Raw genomic sequence first — 20,860 nt, 5'->3', positions numbered from 1 at the left:
TTTAGTTTCTTTTTGGGCCTGGGTTTGTCTCCTCCCAAAGGAGCTGGTCCAAGTTCCTTGGCTCTCACCTTCTCACTCATGCCTCTGAGCTGTGTGCTGTCTCTGGCTTAACTCCCTGCTCCCCACGGGGCAGCAGAATAGAGAGGAAGCTCTGAGAATGAAAGCCAGTGACACCTGCACATATGTGTCTGTAACATAGATGCCAGTATTGGAGAGTTTGGTTAAAGAAGATCCCATGCTGACAAAGGCATCCCATTTAGGCAAAGGTAGTGAGGGCCAGGGGTATAGAGATTTCAGTCCAGGATTTCTGAATCTAAGTGTGAGTTTGAGCATTTTTTTCCCCCTCCACCATATGCCAGTTGTCTTTCAAGCCTCTGATCCGACTGGTTGGCAGTACCTCTATCTAAAGTTAAACAATTTTCTGATGTGTGGACCGAAAATTTTCGGCACCCTGTGCTGGCTGGTTGAGGGCCCATTTTGAGAATTGAAAATACTTGTATGCACATCCTTAGGCCATGGTGGCTTCCTGACGGGTAATTCAAGCTTGCTCACAGACCGGAGAGGGAAACTCACTAGCCAGCAAGGGTAAGCCTGCCAAAACTGCAAAGACGAGTGGCAGAGAACAGCTTCCATTCTGGAGTGTAGCAATAATATTAGCTGGTGCAGAGGGAAACCATCCCAGCATGCAACGGGGAGGTGACATGAGTGCTGGGACCGCCAGCAGCATCCACAAGGCTCTGTGGAAGGACTTAGCAATACATGTCAGTAACAGAGGCGGGCATGACCAGAAAGGCTGGCAGCAGGTGTCACACTCAGTGGAAAAGGACCTGTGTGTGCAGGCTCCCCTAAAAATGAAGGGGTTTAAAAAGCTAAATGTTGCTGGAGCTGAAATCAATTTGCAGTTTGATATAACTCAATGCTCCTGATTTCCCAGGTTTTGGTAATGTTGGCAAGATGCAGCACAGGACACTGATTCAGCATGGGCCTGGCCCGGCCAAAGGATCCAGCAACAAAGGACATACCCTTGCCAAGTCATCACAGAATGTACTAAGCATATGCTGGATAGCCAGTCACTTGTGTCTCCTTTTGACCTACAATGGGTTCCTGGTATCCACCTGCAAATGTCCAAACTCTTTGGCATGGTACAGCAGGGTCCTTCCCTACCTGGACCAAACCATGCTTCCTGTTTTAACTGCGGCCACCTGCTTCCAAGCACCCTATGCTATGGTTTTCAATTTTCCACTATTCTTTGAGTGTACCAGCCTCATTAACATCTTTATGCGTTTGCACGTGCTGTTTCCTTTGTGTGAAATGTCTCCTTTTCTTTCTTGTCACTCAGCAAACCCCTCTTCTATTCAACCTGTAAAACTCGCATAAATGTCACCTCCCACGTGAAAGCAGGCAGTCTATCTTTTGTTCATCACCTCTGAAGGGCCAAGCAATGCTAGGAGTTGTGCATGCACTGTTTACTGTATCTTTAGAGTAATCCTACTGGCCTGAAGTGAATTATTTCCATTTTACAGATATAAAAAGTGAGGCTCAAAAGACTTTAGAAAACTTGTCTAAAGTTACTGAGTGAGTGAGTGGCAAAAGGTAGGATTCAATCAATCGATTAATCAATCAGCAAGTATAGACGGTGCCCAAATTTGGGTAACCAGGCATCCTAGTTAATTACAGAATATCTGTCCTCATGTAGCTTAGAAAGAGAACAGGCAATGTGCAAATACCCATCAGTGTTATTACCAAAGATGAAATTCAGGTGGCAATGGATTGAATGTCACGTGGTGGAAAGCTCTGTCTATCCTGCTCTGCTGCTGTTGAGGTTTCCTTGGGGAGATTTCTTCACTGTCCCCTGAGCTTCTACTTGTTACTCCTGATGGTGAACTCCCAGGACATGATTGTGTCTTACTTATCTTTGTGTCCTTGGTTCTCATCACAGCCTGGCACCAAGTAGGTGCTCTTTAAAGGCTTATCAGTGCAAAGGTGAATGGCCAGCAGGCTGGCTGGGTGGCAGATGAGAGGATGAGTGGGCAGTCCCAGGGCTCTGGTAGATGAAGCCATCTTACCTGGGAAATATCCATGACAGAGTCACAGCTGAGGGGCCGGGCTGATGTGAGATCATTGGAGCCGAGCAGGGTGGAGATGATCCCATTCTGATCGATGCGTCTGATCATGGTGCCATCCACGAAGTAGATCAGCCCAAACTTGTCCACTGTGATGCCTGTGGGCAGAGAAACCAAAACAGGAATTCAGCATCAGAGATGACAACGGCACGCACATTCCTGGAGCCTTGCTAGCTGACAGCACCTCTACATGATTGGGTTTGGTCCTCCCACAACCTTCATTCCTCTCTCAAAGAGGAGGAGTCTCAGGCTCAGAGGCCTTGAGTGACTTGTTCAAAGCAGGGATTAGAACCTAGGTTTTCAGATCTTCCAAGGCTCTGGTCCTCCTACCTTGCTGCCTCCTGAGATCTTAATCTATCACCTTAGTCATCCATTAAACCTGGATTCATAACTTCTGGGGTTTTTTAAGCACTAGGGATATAGTGGTAAGGAGGATCTTTTTCAATATTAACACTGTGAGTTATTTAAATTCACCTATTTCTGAAGCTCTGTAATTATAATAATCAGTTCCCCTTTTGGTAACCATTTTTCTTTTTCTTTCTTTCTTTTTTTTTTTGAGAGAGTCTCGTTCTGTCACCCAGGTTGGAGTGCAGTGGCATGATCTCGGCTCACTGCAACCTCTGCCTCTCAGGTGCAAGCAATTCTTCTGCCTTAGCTTCCTGAGTAGCTGGGACTATAGGCATGCACCACTATGCCTGGCTAATTTTTTTTTTTTTTGTATGTTTAGTAGAGATGAGGTTTCACCATGTTGCCCAGGTTGGTCTTGAAATCCTGACCTCAGGTGATCCACCCGCCTTGGCTTCCCAAAGTGCTGGGATTACAGGCGTGAGCTACTGGGCCTGGCCCGTCCTTCATGCTTTTCTATTCTTATTATTTTAGTCTCATTGATCATTACAAAAGTACAGAATCTGAATAGAATCCTATGGATTTGTGTAGAGAATATTGTTGAACTGAATTTCTAAAGGCAGCACACTGAGGAGAGGGGTCAGAACCATTACTCAACGTTACCTGCTCCATTTACTAGACCGTCTCATCCTGTTAACTTTCTCCCTGATCCAGCTTGTGTGTCCTTGGGCAAGTCACTGAGCGTCTCTGTATTTGTCTTCCCAGCTGTCAAACAATGAGATTGTTCCAAATCTGTATTTCTCACTCTTGGATGTGTATGGGGATCCCCTGGGGAGCTTGCTAAACTGCACCCCCCAGGTAGCTGATTCAGAATATCTCAAGTGGAGTCTGAGCTTCTATCTGCAGTTCTGACAAGCACCTTGGGTGATAATGACACAAACCAGAGTCTGAGAACCACTACACTATATCAGTACCTCTCAGCCTGTGATGTGCATCAGAGGCACCTGAAGAGGTTTTTCAATATACACCTGCTGGCCTAACTCTTGGAAATACTAATTCAGGGGGTGGCTGGGACTGGGACCAGGGCATGTTTAATAGTGTTCATGAGTGATAGTAATTTCCATCCCAGCTTCAGAATTGCAAGAGTCAGACATAACCATGAACTGTCATGGGATACAGATGGGACATGGCCCCGGGGAGCACCCAGTTTAGAATGGAAGGCACAGGAATGAATCAGTACCACGTGAGGATAACAGGAAAGGACAGACTCGAGAGGGTCATGGTAAAATACAGGAGCTTCTGGTCACTTTTGTTCTGCTACGTTTTCTCTGGGGAAGATAGTGGAAGAAGGGTCAGGAAGGCTTCACTGAAGTGGAGAGACTTGAATTATAAAATTTTCTGGTCGTATTAACTTGGCATATTACTTCACTTTTAAGTCTTCATTTCCTCATTGATAAAACGGGGATTCTAACATCTGACTTGTAGTAATTAGCCCTCAATAATTATTAATGACCATTGTAATGATGAGAAAGTGGCTGGCACTTTGTAGGTTTCAAGGCCTTTGCTCTGGGGGCCCACGTGTCTCTCACTGGCAAGCAGGGTGCTTTAATATGCCCAGGGGCCTCTGAGTGCTGAGAACCTGCTGGAGCACCAACTGTTCCTTCTTAGGCTGGTCAGGCAGGAGAGTGATTTCACACAGAGGACTAGGCAGCCTCAAGACTGGGAAGGCTTTCTCATGGTCCTGTCTTGAATGTACATTAATTTCATTCTTTAAGTGCCAAGACAGGCATTTTCTTGTCTGCCTAGCTATGCCCCATCTTTCTCTTCCATCTGTTTGGACTGATGAGTGCTCCATGAATAGTTGGGTTTCTTGTTTACAGAGTTGGCTGCACAGGCTAATAGAAGTGATCTGTCCCCAATTATTTACCTAAATTTTTCTCCTTTTGTTGTGTTAAATAGATGGACATCTTTTCTCCTCCCTGCTGCAAAGTGCCTGCATATCGTGTCACTCTTGCGATTTCTATCTGGGTTAATCACAGACTTTTGTGTAAATGCCGTAAATGCACTGCCACTTCATCAGTGTGAGGGTGAGGGGCTGCGAGGGCGGGGAAGAGAACACACATGTGTGGAGAACAACTGAAAAAGCCCTGGAGAGAATAAAAGTTCTCAGATAAAACTGTTTTAAACCTAAGAGAGTAGAATACTGTGGCTGCAAAGGGTCTTGGGGATTATTTAGCCCAACCTGTTCATTCATTGACCAATGGGGAAACTGAGGGCCAGGGGAGGAGGTCCCAGAGCCAGCTAGTGGCAGAAGAAAACCATACAGGGCTTCAAAGCGCAAGCCTAGAATTCTTTCACTCCTGGCTGCTCTCCCAGTATTTGGAAATCATAATTAGGAGGGATTAACCTTTGTTGATACAATATTTACCCCACACAATTACCACCTGACACTCCAGGTATGTGGCAGAGACAATGTGACATGATATGATGTGATGTGATATAATGGAACAACAGTAATAGGAATCATCATTTATGGGGTGTTTACCATGTGCCTGGTAGTACTGTGTTAAGCATTTACATTCCTAATAATATTCAATCTGTACCACAACTGTGTAGCATATCCTTATTACATATATGAGGAAAATGAGGCTCAGAGAGCTTCAGTGATTTGCCCAAAGTCAGTCAGCTGTAGATGACAAAGTCTGAATTTGAATGCCAGATTTCACTAGAATCTCCCGCTTTGATTTGAAACTAGGCCCTGAAGTCTGGAACTATTTAATAATACAATCACTTATAATGTTTCCATAGGTTATTATTAAACATATTAATTTTGACCGTCAGAATAAGCCTAGGAGGTAGACACTGATGGCATTGTTACCCCATTCTATCATTGAGGACCCTAGAGCTTAGACACTGTAAGTCACTGGCTATAGGGGTTGCAACATAGTGAACACTCCACTAAGTGTGGACAATGATGGCTTCTCCAAAAAGCTTTCCCAGTCTCCAAGGCACAGGGGTCTCTCTTGGCTCTAAACCCCCATGAACAGCCTCTTTCGTCTTGCTTCTCAGGGAGCACCTCTTCCTCTCACCCATGTCACAGTAATTCACACTCAGGTCATATTTATTCTGCTATGATGAACTTATATATGTAACCATTGTACTCTATGCACTCAAATCTTTGCTGAATAAGCGAAGGAAAAATTGTGATTGTGGGCATTTAGAGGTTCAACTTTTTCAGGGACTCAGAATTGAGACCTACAGTTAACCCACCCAATAGCACATGAACATACGAAAACATGATACGCTAAAATGTTTTTGAATAACAATAACATGAGAGACAGCATACATGTCCAATAGTAGAAGATTGGGACATCCATTTACTGGAATACTATATAGTCACTAAAAATGAGTACACATTTAATGACATGGAGAAATGTTAATGATCTAGCATTTAGGGAAAAAAAGCAGTTTGCTAAAACAGTTTGCTTAATGTGATCTCATTTTGTTTGTTTTTAGTAAACACTACATATACACAAACACTTTGAAAAAAGACTAGCAGAGAAGACAGGAAATGTCAACTGGGAGTATTTTTGGCAGGTGGAATTTTCAGTTTTCACCATCCTCCATACATTTCTTGGTATTTTCCAAATATTTTTGCAATATTAATCATGCATATTTTTCTGAAATGGAAAATACTCCAATAAATGTTATTGACAATATTTCTAAGGCAAGGTCTTACCCCTGGGATTGGTGAGTGTGGCTTCTGTGGCCTTCCCACCATCCCCGCAGCGAGTGTCATCAAAGGGGAGGCACTGGTCACCTGTCCCCGCAACCACCTCAGAGTTCTTGACAAGGTCCTTCACCACCACAGTGGACTTGATTTTAAAGACCCGCCGGCTGTTGGTGTCAGAAAGGAAGACGGCGCCGCTCATGGGGTCTGTGGTCAGGTAGTATTTGTGTGCTGGACTGTGACTAGAAAACAAAGACATGGCCAACTGATGAGCATTTTCTTCTTTCCTATGTGTAGCTGGAGATGTACAGATGAACCCCTGACCCTTTAGAATCCAAAGCAAAAATGTCTTATGGGGATGATGCCCCTATTTTAGGTGATGGTTCCCCATTTTTTCTGACCTCAGTCGTTGGCTTAACTATCCCTCCCACCCACTATTCTTGCAAAAACCCCCTGCCAATGATTGAGATGACTATCTCAGTGCCATGTTTGTATCAGGTGCTAAATACATGTTTTCTTAAGAAGATGACCACTGAGGCCTACTATAGGTGTCCCGTTCATTCAAGCTAGAAACATGGATGCTCTTGACTTAAAAAAAAAAACACTTCAAGAGTTCAAAAACACAAGCCCTTTTCCACAGGGAAATTTTTACAGCAATCCTTCATCTCCATCTTGGGACTGATGGATGAAACCCTGGCTGGCTCTGACTCCTGGTCAGCATCAACACCGTCTTCAGTGGATACCCATGTTACACTTATCAGGAGCCCAGGAGTCTCCCTCTGGCAGTCAGATATAAATGAACTGCAGGATTAGTTTGTAATTTGCAGTGAAACCCAAGGAAAAAAAGCAACACAGAAGAGCAGTGCTAATGATGGTTCTGTTTCTGGAAAACAGTTATAAAGAGCAGGCTGTGCCAACAGAGGAGAGAGAAGTTTGACTACAGAGAGGCCTTGAAGAGACAAAGCACTGCCTCTAGCCACAGGGTGAGGAAAAGGCACAGGATTTGGAGTCAGATCGGTCTGGGTTCCAAGTCTAGCTCTGTAATTTCCTGGTTTTGCAACTTGGGCAAGTTACCAGGCCTCCTGGGCCTCGAATTGTCTTTATGTGCAAAATGGGGGTGTTAACAGCTACCTTGCTGGTATATTGGGGAAATTAGAGAGAAAATAATAAATGCAAAGTAGCATAGCGTAGTAGATGCTCAATAATAATTATTTTAATTACCAATGATTGTGTCTCTTCTTGCACTTGGAGACGACTCTGTAGTAGATAACTCTTATTAAGCCTGAAATTTTGTTATTCCCTGGTACTGATATACAATTTCTTTCAAGTCTAGGGCACATTGCAGTTGAACTTGGTGCTTCTGAAAAGCTAATTTTAAGTTCCTGTGCATGGCCTGAACATTCGCTGGGCCCTAAAACTGCATCTCAATATTGGCAGCCCCTTCCAAGTCTCCCGAAGGTATTTTGATTCAAAGGAAGCTCTCTCTGTTTGGCCTGGATGGCCTGGTGCTGGCCATTTTCACTGCACAGTGAGGTATAAACTGGGCTAAGGGACTCAGGACAGACTGAGCAGTGATGAGAGCACCAGCAGGGCCGGAGCACTGCAGACCCCCTTCAAGACGAAAGCAAGATAATTTGAAAAGTCTAGAAAGAAGCTATTTTGCATTTATCAGGTATGTAAGTTTTGGGTCCTTTTGAAAAGCAAAATTTTATTTTACAGATTGGTGTTTTTTGAATTCCCTATGAAGACTGGGACACCATAATCTTTTCAGTACGTAAGTCACGGAAGGGCTTAATCTGGCCCTGGTAGGTTTGTCATTATAAATGTCTCTTGCCTTGGACAGTGTCCTTGGGGACTGACTACCTCGAAAAGGGCCAGGCATCCAAACCCGAGGCTTTCCTTCCTTGGTTTTCTCTCCCTGAATTCAACTAACCTGATAGGATTTTCTCCAACTGTCCTTCCTCTCTAACCCTAATACTACTGTCCTGTCACATCCTTCTCGAACCAAGGGGAGGTCTCTCCGCCTGTAGCCTGGGTCCTCTTCAAGTCATTCTTGATCTAACCCAAATATCAACCTGCCATTTCAATGCTTTCCCTTCTGGGACTCCTTAATCTTACAGAGAAGTTAAGAGCTTCCCCCCTCCCCCGCCCCTGCACAAATCCCAGCTTTCTGCTATGCTGCTCCACCCTTCCATCCTCCCTCCCCTCCCAGACACGCTGCACCTGGCCACAGACCTGTCCCTGCAGCACACCTCAAGTCTGCCTACACCTGCTGCTCCTGCTCTGTAGTATGCCCCACGCCTCCCTTTTCCTACTCACCCTTCACCTATCAGTTCAAATGCTCCCTCCTCTGCAAATCTTCCCCAGCCTTCTCCCTGTGCATCATTTCTGGATGATAGGACATAATGCTGTGACTGTTCATTTATGTGTGTGCCTCCAAAACCCGATCGTCAATACTTGAAGAGAAGAGACTGGATTTTGTTCAGTTTTGTTTTTCCAATGTTCTGCTTCATGCCTTCTAGCCCATAGCAGTCACTTGTTTTAAGTAGATAGCATATCTATTTTTAGATTACTTAGGTCGTGTTTGCATTCACATTATTTAGCTCTTCTTTTATTTCTCTTCTGGGGGTAGCAGTAAACAGGACAGGTATCCTGTCTATTTTGAAATGTGCCCTGTGACTTACCCTATAATGTAGCACAGATTTAATCAATCCTGGCTAAATAAAATGCGGTGACCTTAGATCCTACTGTGTAATGCTGGGGCAGCCTTGATCTTTTTGCTTTTCTGATGGCAGCTCTGAGGCGGGGTGATTTTTTTCATTTCTTTGCACATCACTCATGATAAACTGGTGCTATTTACCTCAGCAGAAAAGGGTCCCTGAGGGATATGGTGAGGGGCCCTGTCAATGTAGATTAGCCCCCTGAGTTTCCATCTCATGTCTCCCTGCACTGCTCCAGAGAAGTATCACTCATGTGGAGCTTCTCAGATCAGTGAATTCCAGGACAGGGTGGCACTGGCAGGATTATCCCAGAGTCTGTAAGAGCTGTGGCTGCATCTTTTGGCCCAAGGACAAATTTGAGGTCTGCTGGTAAGTTAAGCATAGGGAAAACAACAGCTAGCTTTGAACTTAGAAAGTGTGGGCTCTCATTTAGGCAAGTCACCTAAATAGTCCAAATCGTAGGTCCCTTAGCTGTCAAATGACTAAGTCCCTGCTCGGCTATGCTCACAGGCTTGTCATTAGGATCAAATGAAATTATATGTCTCAACAGCCCTTTCTAGTTTGCAGAGCTCTCTGGACATTCAGCTCATTTAGTCCTCCTGCCCCCTGGCACTGGGAGCTGCACCTGCGTCTGTGATGCGCATCTCGACTCCACCAGGCTGAAGCACCACCTGTCTGCAGAACAGAACTGCAGAGATGACTACCACAGACAGGAACGCATCTGTGACACCTAGGGATGCCCATTCTGTCCCAGATGCTGCGCTAGCACTTGATCTCATTTTCTTCACAACTACCATATAAGGTAGGTACTTTCCTCCCTTACATCTCAGAAAACTGAGACTGGAAGAGGTGAAGTGACTTGTCTGGGACCACAGAATCCTAAGCGGCAGGATGAAATTCCAACCGAGTTCTGCTTGACTTCAAAGTCTGCGTTCTTTCTACTTCCCCACGCTGCTGCTCAGAATCTAAAAGGTTCCTCTGCCCATATTCACCTGGGAGTACCTGCTCGTCTTCTGAGGTTCAGCTAATCTGTAATGCCATTCCTGAACCCCCACTTCTTCCCCACTGGTAGAACTGGCCTCTTCCTTCATTGTGTCTTTACTAGAGCTTATGAAGTTTATACTTTTAGGATCTGTAGCACCAATTAAACTTTTCTGTTTAATTGTCTGTCTCTTGGATGAAACCTTGAACTCTTCAAGAGCAGGGACTGATTACCAGTCTCTGCTGCTTTGTACTGGGCTGATGCAGAATAAGTATTCCAGAAAGTTCTGCTGAATTTATGAAAGGAAATCAGCCTCCCTGGCTGGAGTATACATAGGAAACGCTCACTGCTAACAATCTTAGAGTGATGGTTCTCAAACATGGCTACACATCATAATGGCCTGGAGAGCTTTAAAAATAGTCTTACCCATAATGATGGAAGGGTGTGGGCATCTATACCTTTGAGATCTTTCCAGGTGACTTGGAGGCACAGCCAGATTTGGGAACCATGGCCTTCGGGCAGTTCTTTTTAAACTTTAATGTGCCACCTGGAGCCTTTGCTAAAATGCACATTTCAGTTCCTAGTTCTGGGGTGCAGAACTTGTGAGTCCGCATTTCTAACAATTCCCAGAGCACACCAATGTGGCTTGTCTGTATTTTGAGCAGCAAGGCCTCAGAATACTCTACAAATAATCCATGTCTCAGAGCATGAGATGGAAGACAGCCTTCAGCGGAGGCCTCAGGCCTGGTTGTGTGGACAGGCAGCATTTCCTGGAAACGGACCATGTCTGATTCAATTCTGATGCCCAGTATCCTGAGTAGGGCTGGACAGAGAGTAAGATCACAATTTCATTTTCAGTTTGCTGTAGAAGTCTCTGAGGACCCACATTCTTTTCTAGTTCCTCAAACATAACCTCAGTCTCTCTGGAAGTGATGTAAAATCAAGAGGTCTTCAGGGTACCATTCCTGAAGTTAATGAGCTGAAGCCAAGCTTCACTCTGCCCTCATTCTGGATGGTGTTTGGAATTTCCCAGTAGGAGCTGGGAGTGTAGGAGTCTGTAGGGACACACAGGCTCACTTGCTTCCGAGTGAGAATTCTCTTTGTCTCTAAGTAAGGTCTGCCTCATGCAAAGGAGTGTCCTTCAACCACAGCAGTTGGCAGCTCTGGCAGAACTTGATTCCCTGGTTCTCAGAACCTGTGGGAAGAGCTTGAGTGCTAGAGCCACAAAGTCAAGGGTTCAAATACCAGTTCTACCATCCACTTGGCTAAGTGACCCTGGTCACATCACTTCCATAGCCTCAGTTTTCTTAAGCTGAGAAATGGGGATAGTCACACCTATTTCAAAGGATTATTTTGAGGACAAAATTGCATGAAGAATATAAACCTCTGAGCATAGTGCCTGTTCCACTAAAAAATAAAATACCCAATAAATGGTAGCTTTTAAGCAAAGCTGGTCCCTTTAGAAACTTCTAGAAGATTTGGTGCATAATGGAAACACTAAGTATGTCAGATTTTATTTTGTCCTGCTCAACCTATTTCCTGAGACAGTCAAGGGCTCTGAGTTAATATAATATGTGTAGCTGGGTTTGATGGACACTTGAGTTCAAATGTACTTCTGAAGAAAAGGCTTCAAACATCTTCTGTGACCCTAGGGAAGAGCTCTGGGAAGAGGCAAAGATGCTGGTTTCCTGAAGGAGTCCATAGAGGAAGATGCCCCGTGGATTATAGGTTTCTGTACTGAGCATGCCTGGCACAGCAGGCTGGCACTGAGGCTGGAAAAGCAAAAGGCAGACATGAGTCTGCTCCGGGGAAGCACACATACAGGCTAAAGTTGCTGGTCATGGGGCCAGACATATTACTGGGAGTGGCTGAGACAGTTAATGCAGGAAGAGACACAACTCTATAATTTTTTAAATCTATCGCCAACATTTACTGATGGGGACACTGAAGCCCAGAGAGAGGAAGAGATTTGCCAATATCCAGGTAGCAGTTAACATCAGAGCTGAACCCAGGCTCTCTGTCTTCTGGTTGTCTTTAGAAAACTGCAAGGCAGAAAGTGATTCATTTTTTCCTTTCTACTTTGGTTCATCTTAGAAAATTTTTAGCACCCAAGAAAACAATGAATTGACGAAGGGTTTAAAGTCATACCATGAATATATAAAAAGATCACTGAACATCAGAAGCAAAATGTTTCCAAACCACAACTCTTTCAGTTTATAGATGAGACTGGAAACCAGAAACACCAGGTAACCAGCCCAAGGCCACACAGCGAATGTGTAGCAGGGCTGGACAGCACCTGGCCTCCTGACTCTTCCCAGCTATGTCCCCGTGGGTCATGGCTGCATCCCATGCAGCCGCCACCACTAACTGGATGTTTCAACAGTAAATGCTAGGCTTTAATTCAAGACCTTCATGTGAAATGTACTTCTGTGTTTTCTGTACAACTGAAGTTGAAGGCATGGACCATTACATAGTTCAGTATCATCCATTCAAAACTCATTGAAAATCTCAGATTTCAGTGTCAGGAAAAAAAATTTCTCGTGTGAGAAATGGGCGAGTTTTCAATTTCTGATACTATAAAGTATGAAAATAATTATGTTTTCTTATTTACACTGGTGGCCAGGAAGCTCAGAGCTTAATCTAATAAATAATCACATATATGTTTCCTCCTTTTTTCTTTTGTTACCAATTTCTATTTGATTTACTTTAATACATGTGTCTTTGGGTGTAAGAGGATTGAATTCCTTTTTGGTAAAGATGGAGACATCATCATTATCATATGATACAAACTGTTATGATAATAAATTATAATACTGTTAACTCTATAGGATGTTATCATTATTATTACTATTACTACTATTTCTGGAGCTCCTCCCTGTGCCTGAAAGTACTGAATAGTTTACAAACATCTTCTGTGATCATTACAACAACACTCTAAGGGAGATTTTATTAACCTTATGTTAGAAACTAAAGCTTAGAGAGATGAAGGAATTTTTTCAAGGCCACATAATTGGGGAGCTTCAGTTTTCTCGTCTCTCTATTGGATGTAATCATGGATATCTACTTCACAGAGTGGTTTGGGGATAGAATGCCACAATCCATGTAAAGCACATAACCCTCTATCTGCTACAAAGTAAATGCTCTATACATGTCAATTATTAAATAATTATAATATTTACTACTTATATAATAAATATTATCTTAAAATAACACATACAATTATTACATGAATAATGCAGCTACTTCTATCGAAAGAGATAGAATCATTATTGGATTCTGGGTCTGTCTGACTCTTTCCATCATCCCTAAGACTTTCTTTCATCCACACTTACCACCACTCCCATGCCACTTTGATCTGAGCCACAGTTAGATAACTGAGAGCCACTTCTTTGGCCATGCAAGCCACACCTCCATCTGCCCATGGTTACTTTTCAAGTCACCACAATGTGTGTGAGGTCAGGGGACACCGAGGTGACTGCTATCCAGGAGTCAGGTGAACGCCATAGTGACAGGTGATGCTGACAGGCAGACAATTCTCTTGGTGTGCTTGACTAGACCCATTTCTGTTTACTGCATGTCGCTGTGAGTCTACATGACAAACCTACTCTGGGACAAAGTTTCCATTTGGGGATTGATCTCTGCAGTTGGTTCCGGGAGTCTGCTTTCTCCTTGATGGCAAGCCTTTTGGGTGGGGTTGCCTGGCATCCCTAAGCTGAGGCACCTTGAATGCCCACAGAAGTGTAAATGTGAAACCTGTCTTCTTCCAGATTGTTCACCTGATCAAGATGTTCTCAGGACTTCCTATCATGACCATCAAAGTTGCTCAATGCAGTTAGGATGACATCCTCATTTATTCTAAGGATAAGCAGGCTGTAGCATTCAAATTACTATTCCAAGGTTCAAATTCTTTCCCATATCACTTTTAGACTATCAAAGTAACTGCCTCACTTTGCAACAGATCCAAGGGGTTCAGGCTCCTGCCACGCATTGCTGCCATTATTAATGACTTCCTCCCATTGCAACTGATTGCCCCAATCAGTTCCAGTCACACAGGATTATTTTGCCATACAGCCATCTGAAATTGACACATGCAGCTTACCATACAGCATGCAACAAGGCAAGGGTGAGGCAGGAAATTCTCCACTGGTTGGCTTACCTATGTCTGAAATCTTTATTTCTGACAGAAGACAGGAGAGCAGGGAATAGAAGAAAGAATGAGGTGTTAGCAGCAGGGTTAGAAGCATTATTAGCAGCCTGAAAACTTGACAGCAATGGTGCTATACAATACTATAATAAATAAAGACTTAGCAGCTATGACACTGATGTATTTTATATTGGATATTACTTGTCAGTAAGTTCACTTACAAGCAGTACATATCACAGAAGAGGCATGGTTTCGCCTGCACCACTACTGCTGACTTTGGGGGAAGAGGACTAGGTTGACACATTTTGCTGCTTTAACAAGGGCTAAGACAGAGATTGGAATGGTGGATTCTCTCCTCTGTACGTACACATACCCAGAGATACACAGGCTTACTGCTCTGTGTCTCCACATGCACACTTTCCTACAAAGAGTTACCCAAACTTGGGTCACTTCCCAGGAGCCTCCTCATAAAAGAATACAGAATTGGAGATAGACTATAATTAGAAGGGAGGGTATGACACAGAAACAGTCCTAGGAAAAAAAGACTGGAAGAAAAAATATATCAAAATGATAATATACTTCTAAATTTATTTTTTTCTAATTTTACTTATATCTCCCTTCCTTACCCACTGTCATGATCTCCCCAACAACTGTAGGAGGGAGGCAGGGAAAATGGGATCTCTTATTGGAAAGAGGTGAAAACAGAGGTCCAGGGAGGTTTAGTGATTTGTCCAAAGTTGTATAGCTTCTCTGCCGAGGCGAGCTGATTTCCTCGTCCACGGTGCTTTCTGTTGTGGTCCATATATGCAGTTGACTGACACAAATATGCTCAAAGGATCCTGCTTCCTTGACAGATGTCTGTACCAGTCAGACTCATAATAGACAGAAGAAGGGCAGAGAATATTCCACTGGTAGTCCTCTTCTCATTCAGCCGATAGCTGATTTCCTGTGAGCCTACTGCGTGTGTGCTTGTCTGGCCCTGTGTGTGGGGCGGATACTAACCCTTTTCTTCAGGGCTTATGGCTGTTGGCCCTGCCTTCCTTTCACACGTGCACTGCAGAGTGAGATTCTTGCAGCAGGATATACCTCCAGGGAGGAACTTAACAAGGCATTAAGTCGAAGTGGCCCTCATTGGGCCAGGTGACAAGGCTTTGGTGAGGCAGAGGTGTGTAATGATCTCTGGATTTCGGTCCACCATTTTAGAAGCTGGACCTCAGGCAGGTTCTTTAAATTCCCTAAGCCTCCATCTTTTCATTTGCCAAAGGGGGATAACAATAAACACCTTATAGAATTGTTATGCTTGGCAAATAGTAGGAACTCAGCAAAAGTGAGTTTTCTTTTCCCCTGCCCACTGTGGAGGAAGGCTTTCCAGCTCTAGGGCCTGTCCTGCTCACATGGACCCTGGCCCAGAAGACAGGCAGATTCCATTCCCTAAAAGAGTTGGGAGGGAGCTTGGTGCAATTCCTCTTGAAAGGGAGTGTGAGGCTCCCTTATCTCTAAAGCACAGCCCTTCCATGACTCCTGAGCCCACCCTATGACAGTGTCCTGGTTCTAAAATGATCTAGGTTAGGGAGGCATAGAGAAAAATCCAACATATCATGTCCTTCCCTGAGCTATAAGCATGGCTGCGCTCCATCACTCAGGGTCAGGATGGGGAAAGAGGCTGACTCAGCTGCTTCTGCAGCACCTGAGGAGCAAAGAGGTCAGTTATCTCGATATCGGTCAGTTGAAGGGAACTGCCCTTGGCTCGAGGGATCCTCCTGCCTCAATCTCCTGAGTAGCTAGGACTACAGACAGGTGCCACCACACCCAGCTAATTTTTAAAATTATTTTTTGCAGAGATGGGGGTCTTGTCAGGTTGCACAAGCTGATCTCAAACTCCTTGCCTCAAGTGATCCTTCTGCTTTGGTCTTCCAAAGTGCTAGGATTACAGGTATGAGCAATGGCACCCAGCCCCTTGTTTTTATAAAAAAGGTTCATGTGACTCATTCTAATCAGTTTAGTTCTAGGAAACAGAAAGAAGATTCAGTGGCTTCCAAGGAGTCTAATGTTTGGCTGCTAGCAGCCGTCTACGTCACAGATGTACTCTGGATGCCAGGGACATCTCCCTGTCCTAGGTGGCTTGTCTTCACTGCAGTGCACTGGGGAAGCAGCAGCTGCTTGAGCTGGGAGGTGAAAAGTCCCAGAGTCTGATAGGCAAGGCTCTGTCCCATCCCTGGGCTCAGTAGGTAATGTGGCGGGGTCCAAAGGATGGCAAAGGGATGTTATTATGAACTATGAAGAAAGCATCACCTTACATACCTCAACTCTAGGATGTTGGTGACATTTCCAGAGGGGAAGATCCTTCTAATGTAATTGAAATCACCCACATAGAGGCTCCCATCAGAGCCACAGGTGAGAGCCACTGGAGCCAGGAGCTTGTTGCCATCAGCAAGGCCATTGCAGCTGGGGCAGGAGATGCTTCTCCGGCGTCCATTGCCCATGATGCTCCCAATGACAGGCGGCTGCTGAGACACAAACTGGTTCTCCCCATTCCCTTTGTGCAGGATGCCTGGGACAAGGAAAAATAGAATTGCCTATGGAGCAGGAAATGGGTATCTTTTCCCGTGGTTGGCCACAGAGTCACCCTGATTTTGCAAGGCATGCAAGATCTCCATCGACCATTTCCAGGCTCATAGCCCAAGGCTTTGCCTCACCCCCCAGTGGAACTCAGAGTGTCCTAAACAAGTCATATGGATTTAATTCACTCCGAAGCTCTGTAAGATAGGTACTATTATTATCCCTATTGTAACAGGGGACTGTCCAGGTAGCTTAACCGACCTTACCCAAGGTCACACAGACGGTAAGTGGAAGAGCTCCAGAGTCTGGGCCCTTAGACATTCATCTATACTGCCTCTCAGGTAGGTTGTCCATATCTCATGTACCCAGTCCACAGCTCTATGATAGCATGAATTATTTATCGCACTTACCTGTTTTTCTCTTTCAATCGATACCATTTCAAGTGTGGAGACTATGTCTTTTTCCTTTCTGTATCCCCAGTGCTTAGCACAGAGCTTGACAGAGTACATGCCAATGAATGCTTATAGAAACGAATGAGTGAAACTCATAGTCTCTTCTCACCAAAAGAGAGTCAAGAAGCGACAGGTTTTTACCTGGCTTTGTTATTAATGGGCTGATCCCAGCTCCTGTATAGGTCTCTTTACTGCTTTAACTGCCCATGGGCCTGTTTCCCCACCAACAAAATCAGGGGATTAACCTCAATGACTCAAAAGTTTCTTCCTACATCCATCCTGTTTCTTTTTAGTCTGGATCCTCCTTTTCCTCCTGCATACTTCACAGCCTCCAAACTGGATCCTCTGCCTGCTGCCTCACCTCTTCCATACTGAAGCCCGAGTGAGCTGTGCTCTTATAGATAATCAGGATTGTCTCCCAAACTGTTACCTGTTAGCTTTGTCAAAGCTGTCCTTTGTTCGATGGATATCTTTACTTTTTATGTACTCTAATCCATCATTTTTCTACCTTAAAGTTTGTGCTTTGTTAGGTTTTAGGCAATCCTTTCCTGAGATTTTTACAAGTACTCTACCAATTTCTCTCTCCCCTTCCCTCCCCTCCCCTCCCCTCCCCTCCTCTCCCCTCCTCTCTCCTTCCTCTCTTTCTCTTTCTCTTCTTTTTCCTTTTCTTTCTTTCTTTTTCTTTTAAATTGAGCCAGGGTCTCACTCTGTTGCCCAGGCTAGAGTGTAGTGGTATGTTCTCAGCTCACTGTGGCCTTGAACTCCTGGGCTCAAGTGATCCTCCCACCTCAGCCTCCTGAGTAGCTGGGACCACAAACATGTGCCACCACACCCAGCTAATTTTTTTTAAAAAATTATTTTAGTAGATATGGGGTCTCACTATGTTGCCCAGGTTAGTCTCAAACTCCTCGCCTCAAGCGATCCTCTCGCCTTGGCTTCCCAAAGTACTGGGATTATAGGCATGAGCCACGGTGCCTGGCCTTGTAAATATTTTCTTCCATCAAATTTAAAGTGTTATCTTTCACACTGAGATGTTTAAGAAAACATCTGAATTTATTTTGTATACAGTGTGAAGTGAGGACTTCATTTTTCTCTACATATTAAGCCAATTTTCCCTATACTAAGTTCTAAAACACCTATCTATTCTCCACTGATATATGATGCTATCTCTGTCATGTTCCAAGTTCTTATATATACATGGTATGTGGCAAAAACTTCTCCTTGCCCACTGATATCCACCCTATCCACCCTTTCCTTCTTTTGCAGTTATAGAATCCCTGCTATTTAGCTGAGCACATGACTGCCTGGAACAGACCATGATCCCTGGCTCCAGGGCAGCTACATCCACGACTAGGTTCTTGCAATGGCATGTAAGTAGAAGTGATATGAGTAGCTGCTGGGAAGTGAATTTACAATGCAAGGGACTTGCTCTTCATCCTTGACCTCCTTCCTGCTGACTGGAAAGTGGATGTGAAGGCTGGACCTGAAGTGGTCCCCTTGGATCATGACTTTGGAGACAAAAGCCCGAGTGGAGCATAGAGATAGAGGAGCCTGGGTCTCAGATCCTGTAGCCCTGGATTATCTACCCCCAGACTTGCAGAGTGGGAAGTGAGGTGAGTGAGAAGGAAACTTTTTTTCCAATTCTGTTATTTTGGCTTTTCTGAAACTTGGGGCCAAAGCCTAGTTTAATTACTCTTCCCAGGTCAGTTTCTGAACGCGTTCTATTCCATGGAATCAATGTATCTGTTCCTGTGCCAGCACCACACAGTTTCAGATAATATGGTTTTTCTAGGATAGCTTAATATTTGGTGAGTCCCTCTTCTTTGTTCTTAAAGGCTGCATTAGCTATTTACAAGTCTGTATTCTATCATAAATTTTAGAATTAGTTTGTCAATTCCCCCCCAAAACAAGCTGTGGCTTTGATGGGCATTCACTGTCTTTTTAGATCAGGCAGGTGATATCTGACATCATTACCATATTTAGCTGTCCCAACCCGGCTCATGGTCAGAGTGAGTTATCTAAAATACAGATCTGATGGTGCCACTTGCATGCTTTAGTCCCTGCAGACACTTGACACTTGCCTTGCATGAAGTTGAAAGTCCTAATCTTCTTACCCTGGGCTCCAGCTGCTCACACCCAAGCTCTGTCTTTTGCTGTTCCCTTCATGTCATCCTCTGCTTAAATCACAATGAACCTTCTCTCCGATAACTCTTCTTTTAGGCTTCAGCGCTTTGGCACATACTATGCCCTCTGCCTAGAGTGTTCTCCCTACTTGATACACAGGGCTAATCCTATAGACCATCTGAGACTCAGTTCAGGAGTTCTTGCCAAAGGGACACATTGATGAACCAAGACGCTGGGTGAGGTGCTCTTCTTCTAGCCTTCATAGTGCCCTGTGATGTGGCACAACATTGAAACTGCCTGGCGAGTATTTGTATCTCACAGGCATCAAGTCTTGAGGCCATTCATTTCTACATCCCCAGTGCCTAGCACAGTGACAGGCTCAAAGGAAATATCCAAGCAACATCTGTTGATTGAGCTCCCTGATCACATAGGAGCCTATGGGATTCAAAGTGCCAATTTTTTGTTTGGCAGGGCACAAGGGATATGAGACAAGGTTCCACCCCAGCCTGGTTCAAGTAATTCTATTAATCCACTTACCACTTTGAATGTTGAGGGCATGATGTTTGTCTAGGCTCCATCCTCCAAGCTTGGACGCATCAATTTCATAGCCCTGCAGCACTGCTGTTCTTTTTTCCCACAGGATTAGATCTGGGCAGGATTCATATTCATAACCCACAGAAACTATAAGTGACAGAAGAGGCAAAATGCACAAGTGAGCTGAGCCACTCTTTGGCCTTTAGACCTGTAGGCAAGGCCCCTGGCTTATCTTTTGTAGAAGAGGGAAAAAGGATCATATTTCTAAGTGGCAACCAGAACTATGTGAAATACTAACACAAGATTGCTGAGCCTTAACAATTTTTTCTTTTTTTTTTTGGAAGAGCAATTTTACATTTGAGGAAAAGTTAAAATAAATGTACCAATTACTTTAAAAGGATCTAAGTGAATCCCTTCCAAGGAAATAATCACTAGTATGTGATAGGGCTTGTTTCTGTGTTCCCAACCCAAATCTCATGTTTAATTGTAACCCCCAGTGTTGGATGGAGGTGGGGCCTGGTGGGAGGTGATTGGATCATGGGGTGGATGCTCATGAAAGGCTTGGCACCATCCTCTTGGTGCTGTTCTCATGATGGTGAGTGAGTTCTCCTGAGATCTGGATGTTTAAAAGTGTGTAGCACCTCCTCCCACCAACCCAGGTCCTGCTCCTGCCATGTAAGATGGCTGCTCCCACTTTGCGTATTGCCATGAGTCAAAGCTCCCTGAGGCCTCCCTGGAAGCAGATGCTGCCAGGCTTCCTGTACAGCCTGCAGAACCATGAGCCAATTAAACCTCTTTTCTTATAAATTACCCAGTCTCAGGTATTTATAACAATATGAGAATGGACTAATATAGTATGGAAAATACTTTGTGCATAAAAGTCTTCACCACAACATTATTTATAATATTGGAAAATTAGATGTAATCTAAATGTTCAAGAGGGGTGAGAGGGTGAGCAAACCCAAGTGTATCCACTGTAGGAATACTATGAAGCCACCTGAGGTCACAGTGAAAAAGACTATGTGGTGACCCGGGAAATGCTTATGGAGCAATGCTCAGTTGAAAAGACTGTTTATATATGGTATTTCTGAGTTAAAAGAAATTACAGGCTGGGTGCGGTGGCTCACGCCTGTAATCCCAGCACTTT

General features: G+C 44.3%; 1 protein-coding gene across 1 annotated transcript in view; it reads right to left on the bottom strand.

The window, feature by feature from the left end:
• Positions 1–20,860, bottom strand: part of TENM4 (teneurin transmembrane protein 4) — a 787,916-nt gene that overhangs the window by 47,532 nt on the left and 719,524 nt on the right. The window contains exons 23-27 of the mRNA XM_011938905.1: positions 19,717–19,860; positions 16,346–16,595; positions 14,057–14,077; positions 6,208–6,440; positions 2,067–2,221 (exon numbers count right to left, since the gene is read on the bottom strand). Coding sequence (XP_011794295.1) covers positions 2,067–2,221; positions 6,208–6,440; positions 14,057–14,077; positions 16,346–16,595; positions 19,717–19,860 — 803 coding nt within the window. The remainder of the gene's footprint in view (positions 1–2,066; positions 2,222–6,207; positions 6,441–14,056; positions 14,078–16,345; positions 16,596–19,716; positions 19,861–20,860) is intronic.

Source organism: Colobus angolensis, unplaced genomic scaffold (assembly GCF_000951035.1).
Source record: "Colobus angolensis palliatus isolate OR3802 unplaced genomic scaffold, Cang.pa_1.0 Scaffold179, whole genome shotgun sequence".
Lineage (NCBI taxonomy): Eukaryota > Metazoa > Chordata > Mammalia > Primates > Cercopithecidae > Colobus > Colobus angolensis.
Note: the sequence above shows the minus strand (reverse complement) of the source record. Positions and strands in the feature narration are given on the sequence as shown.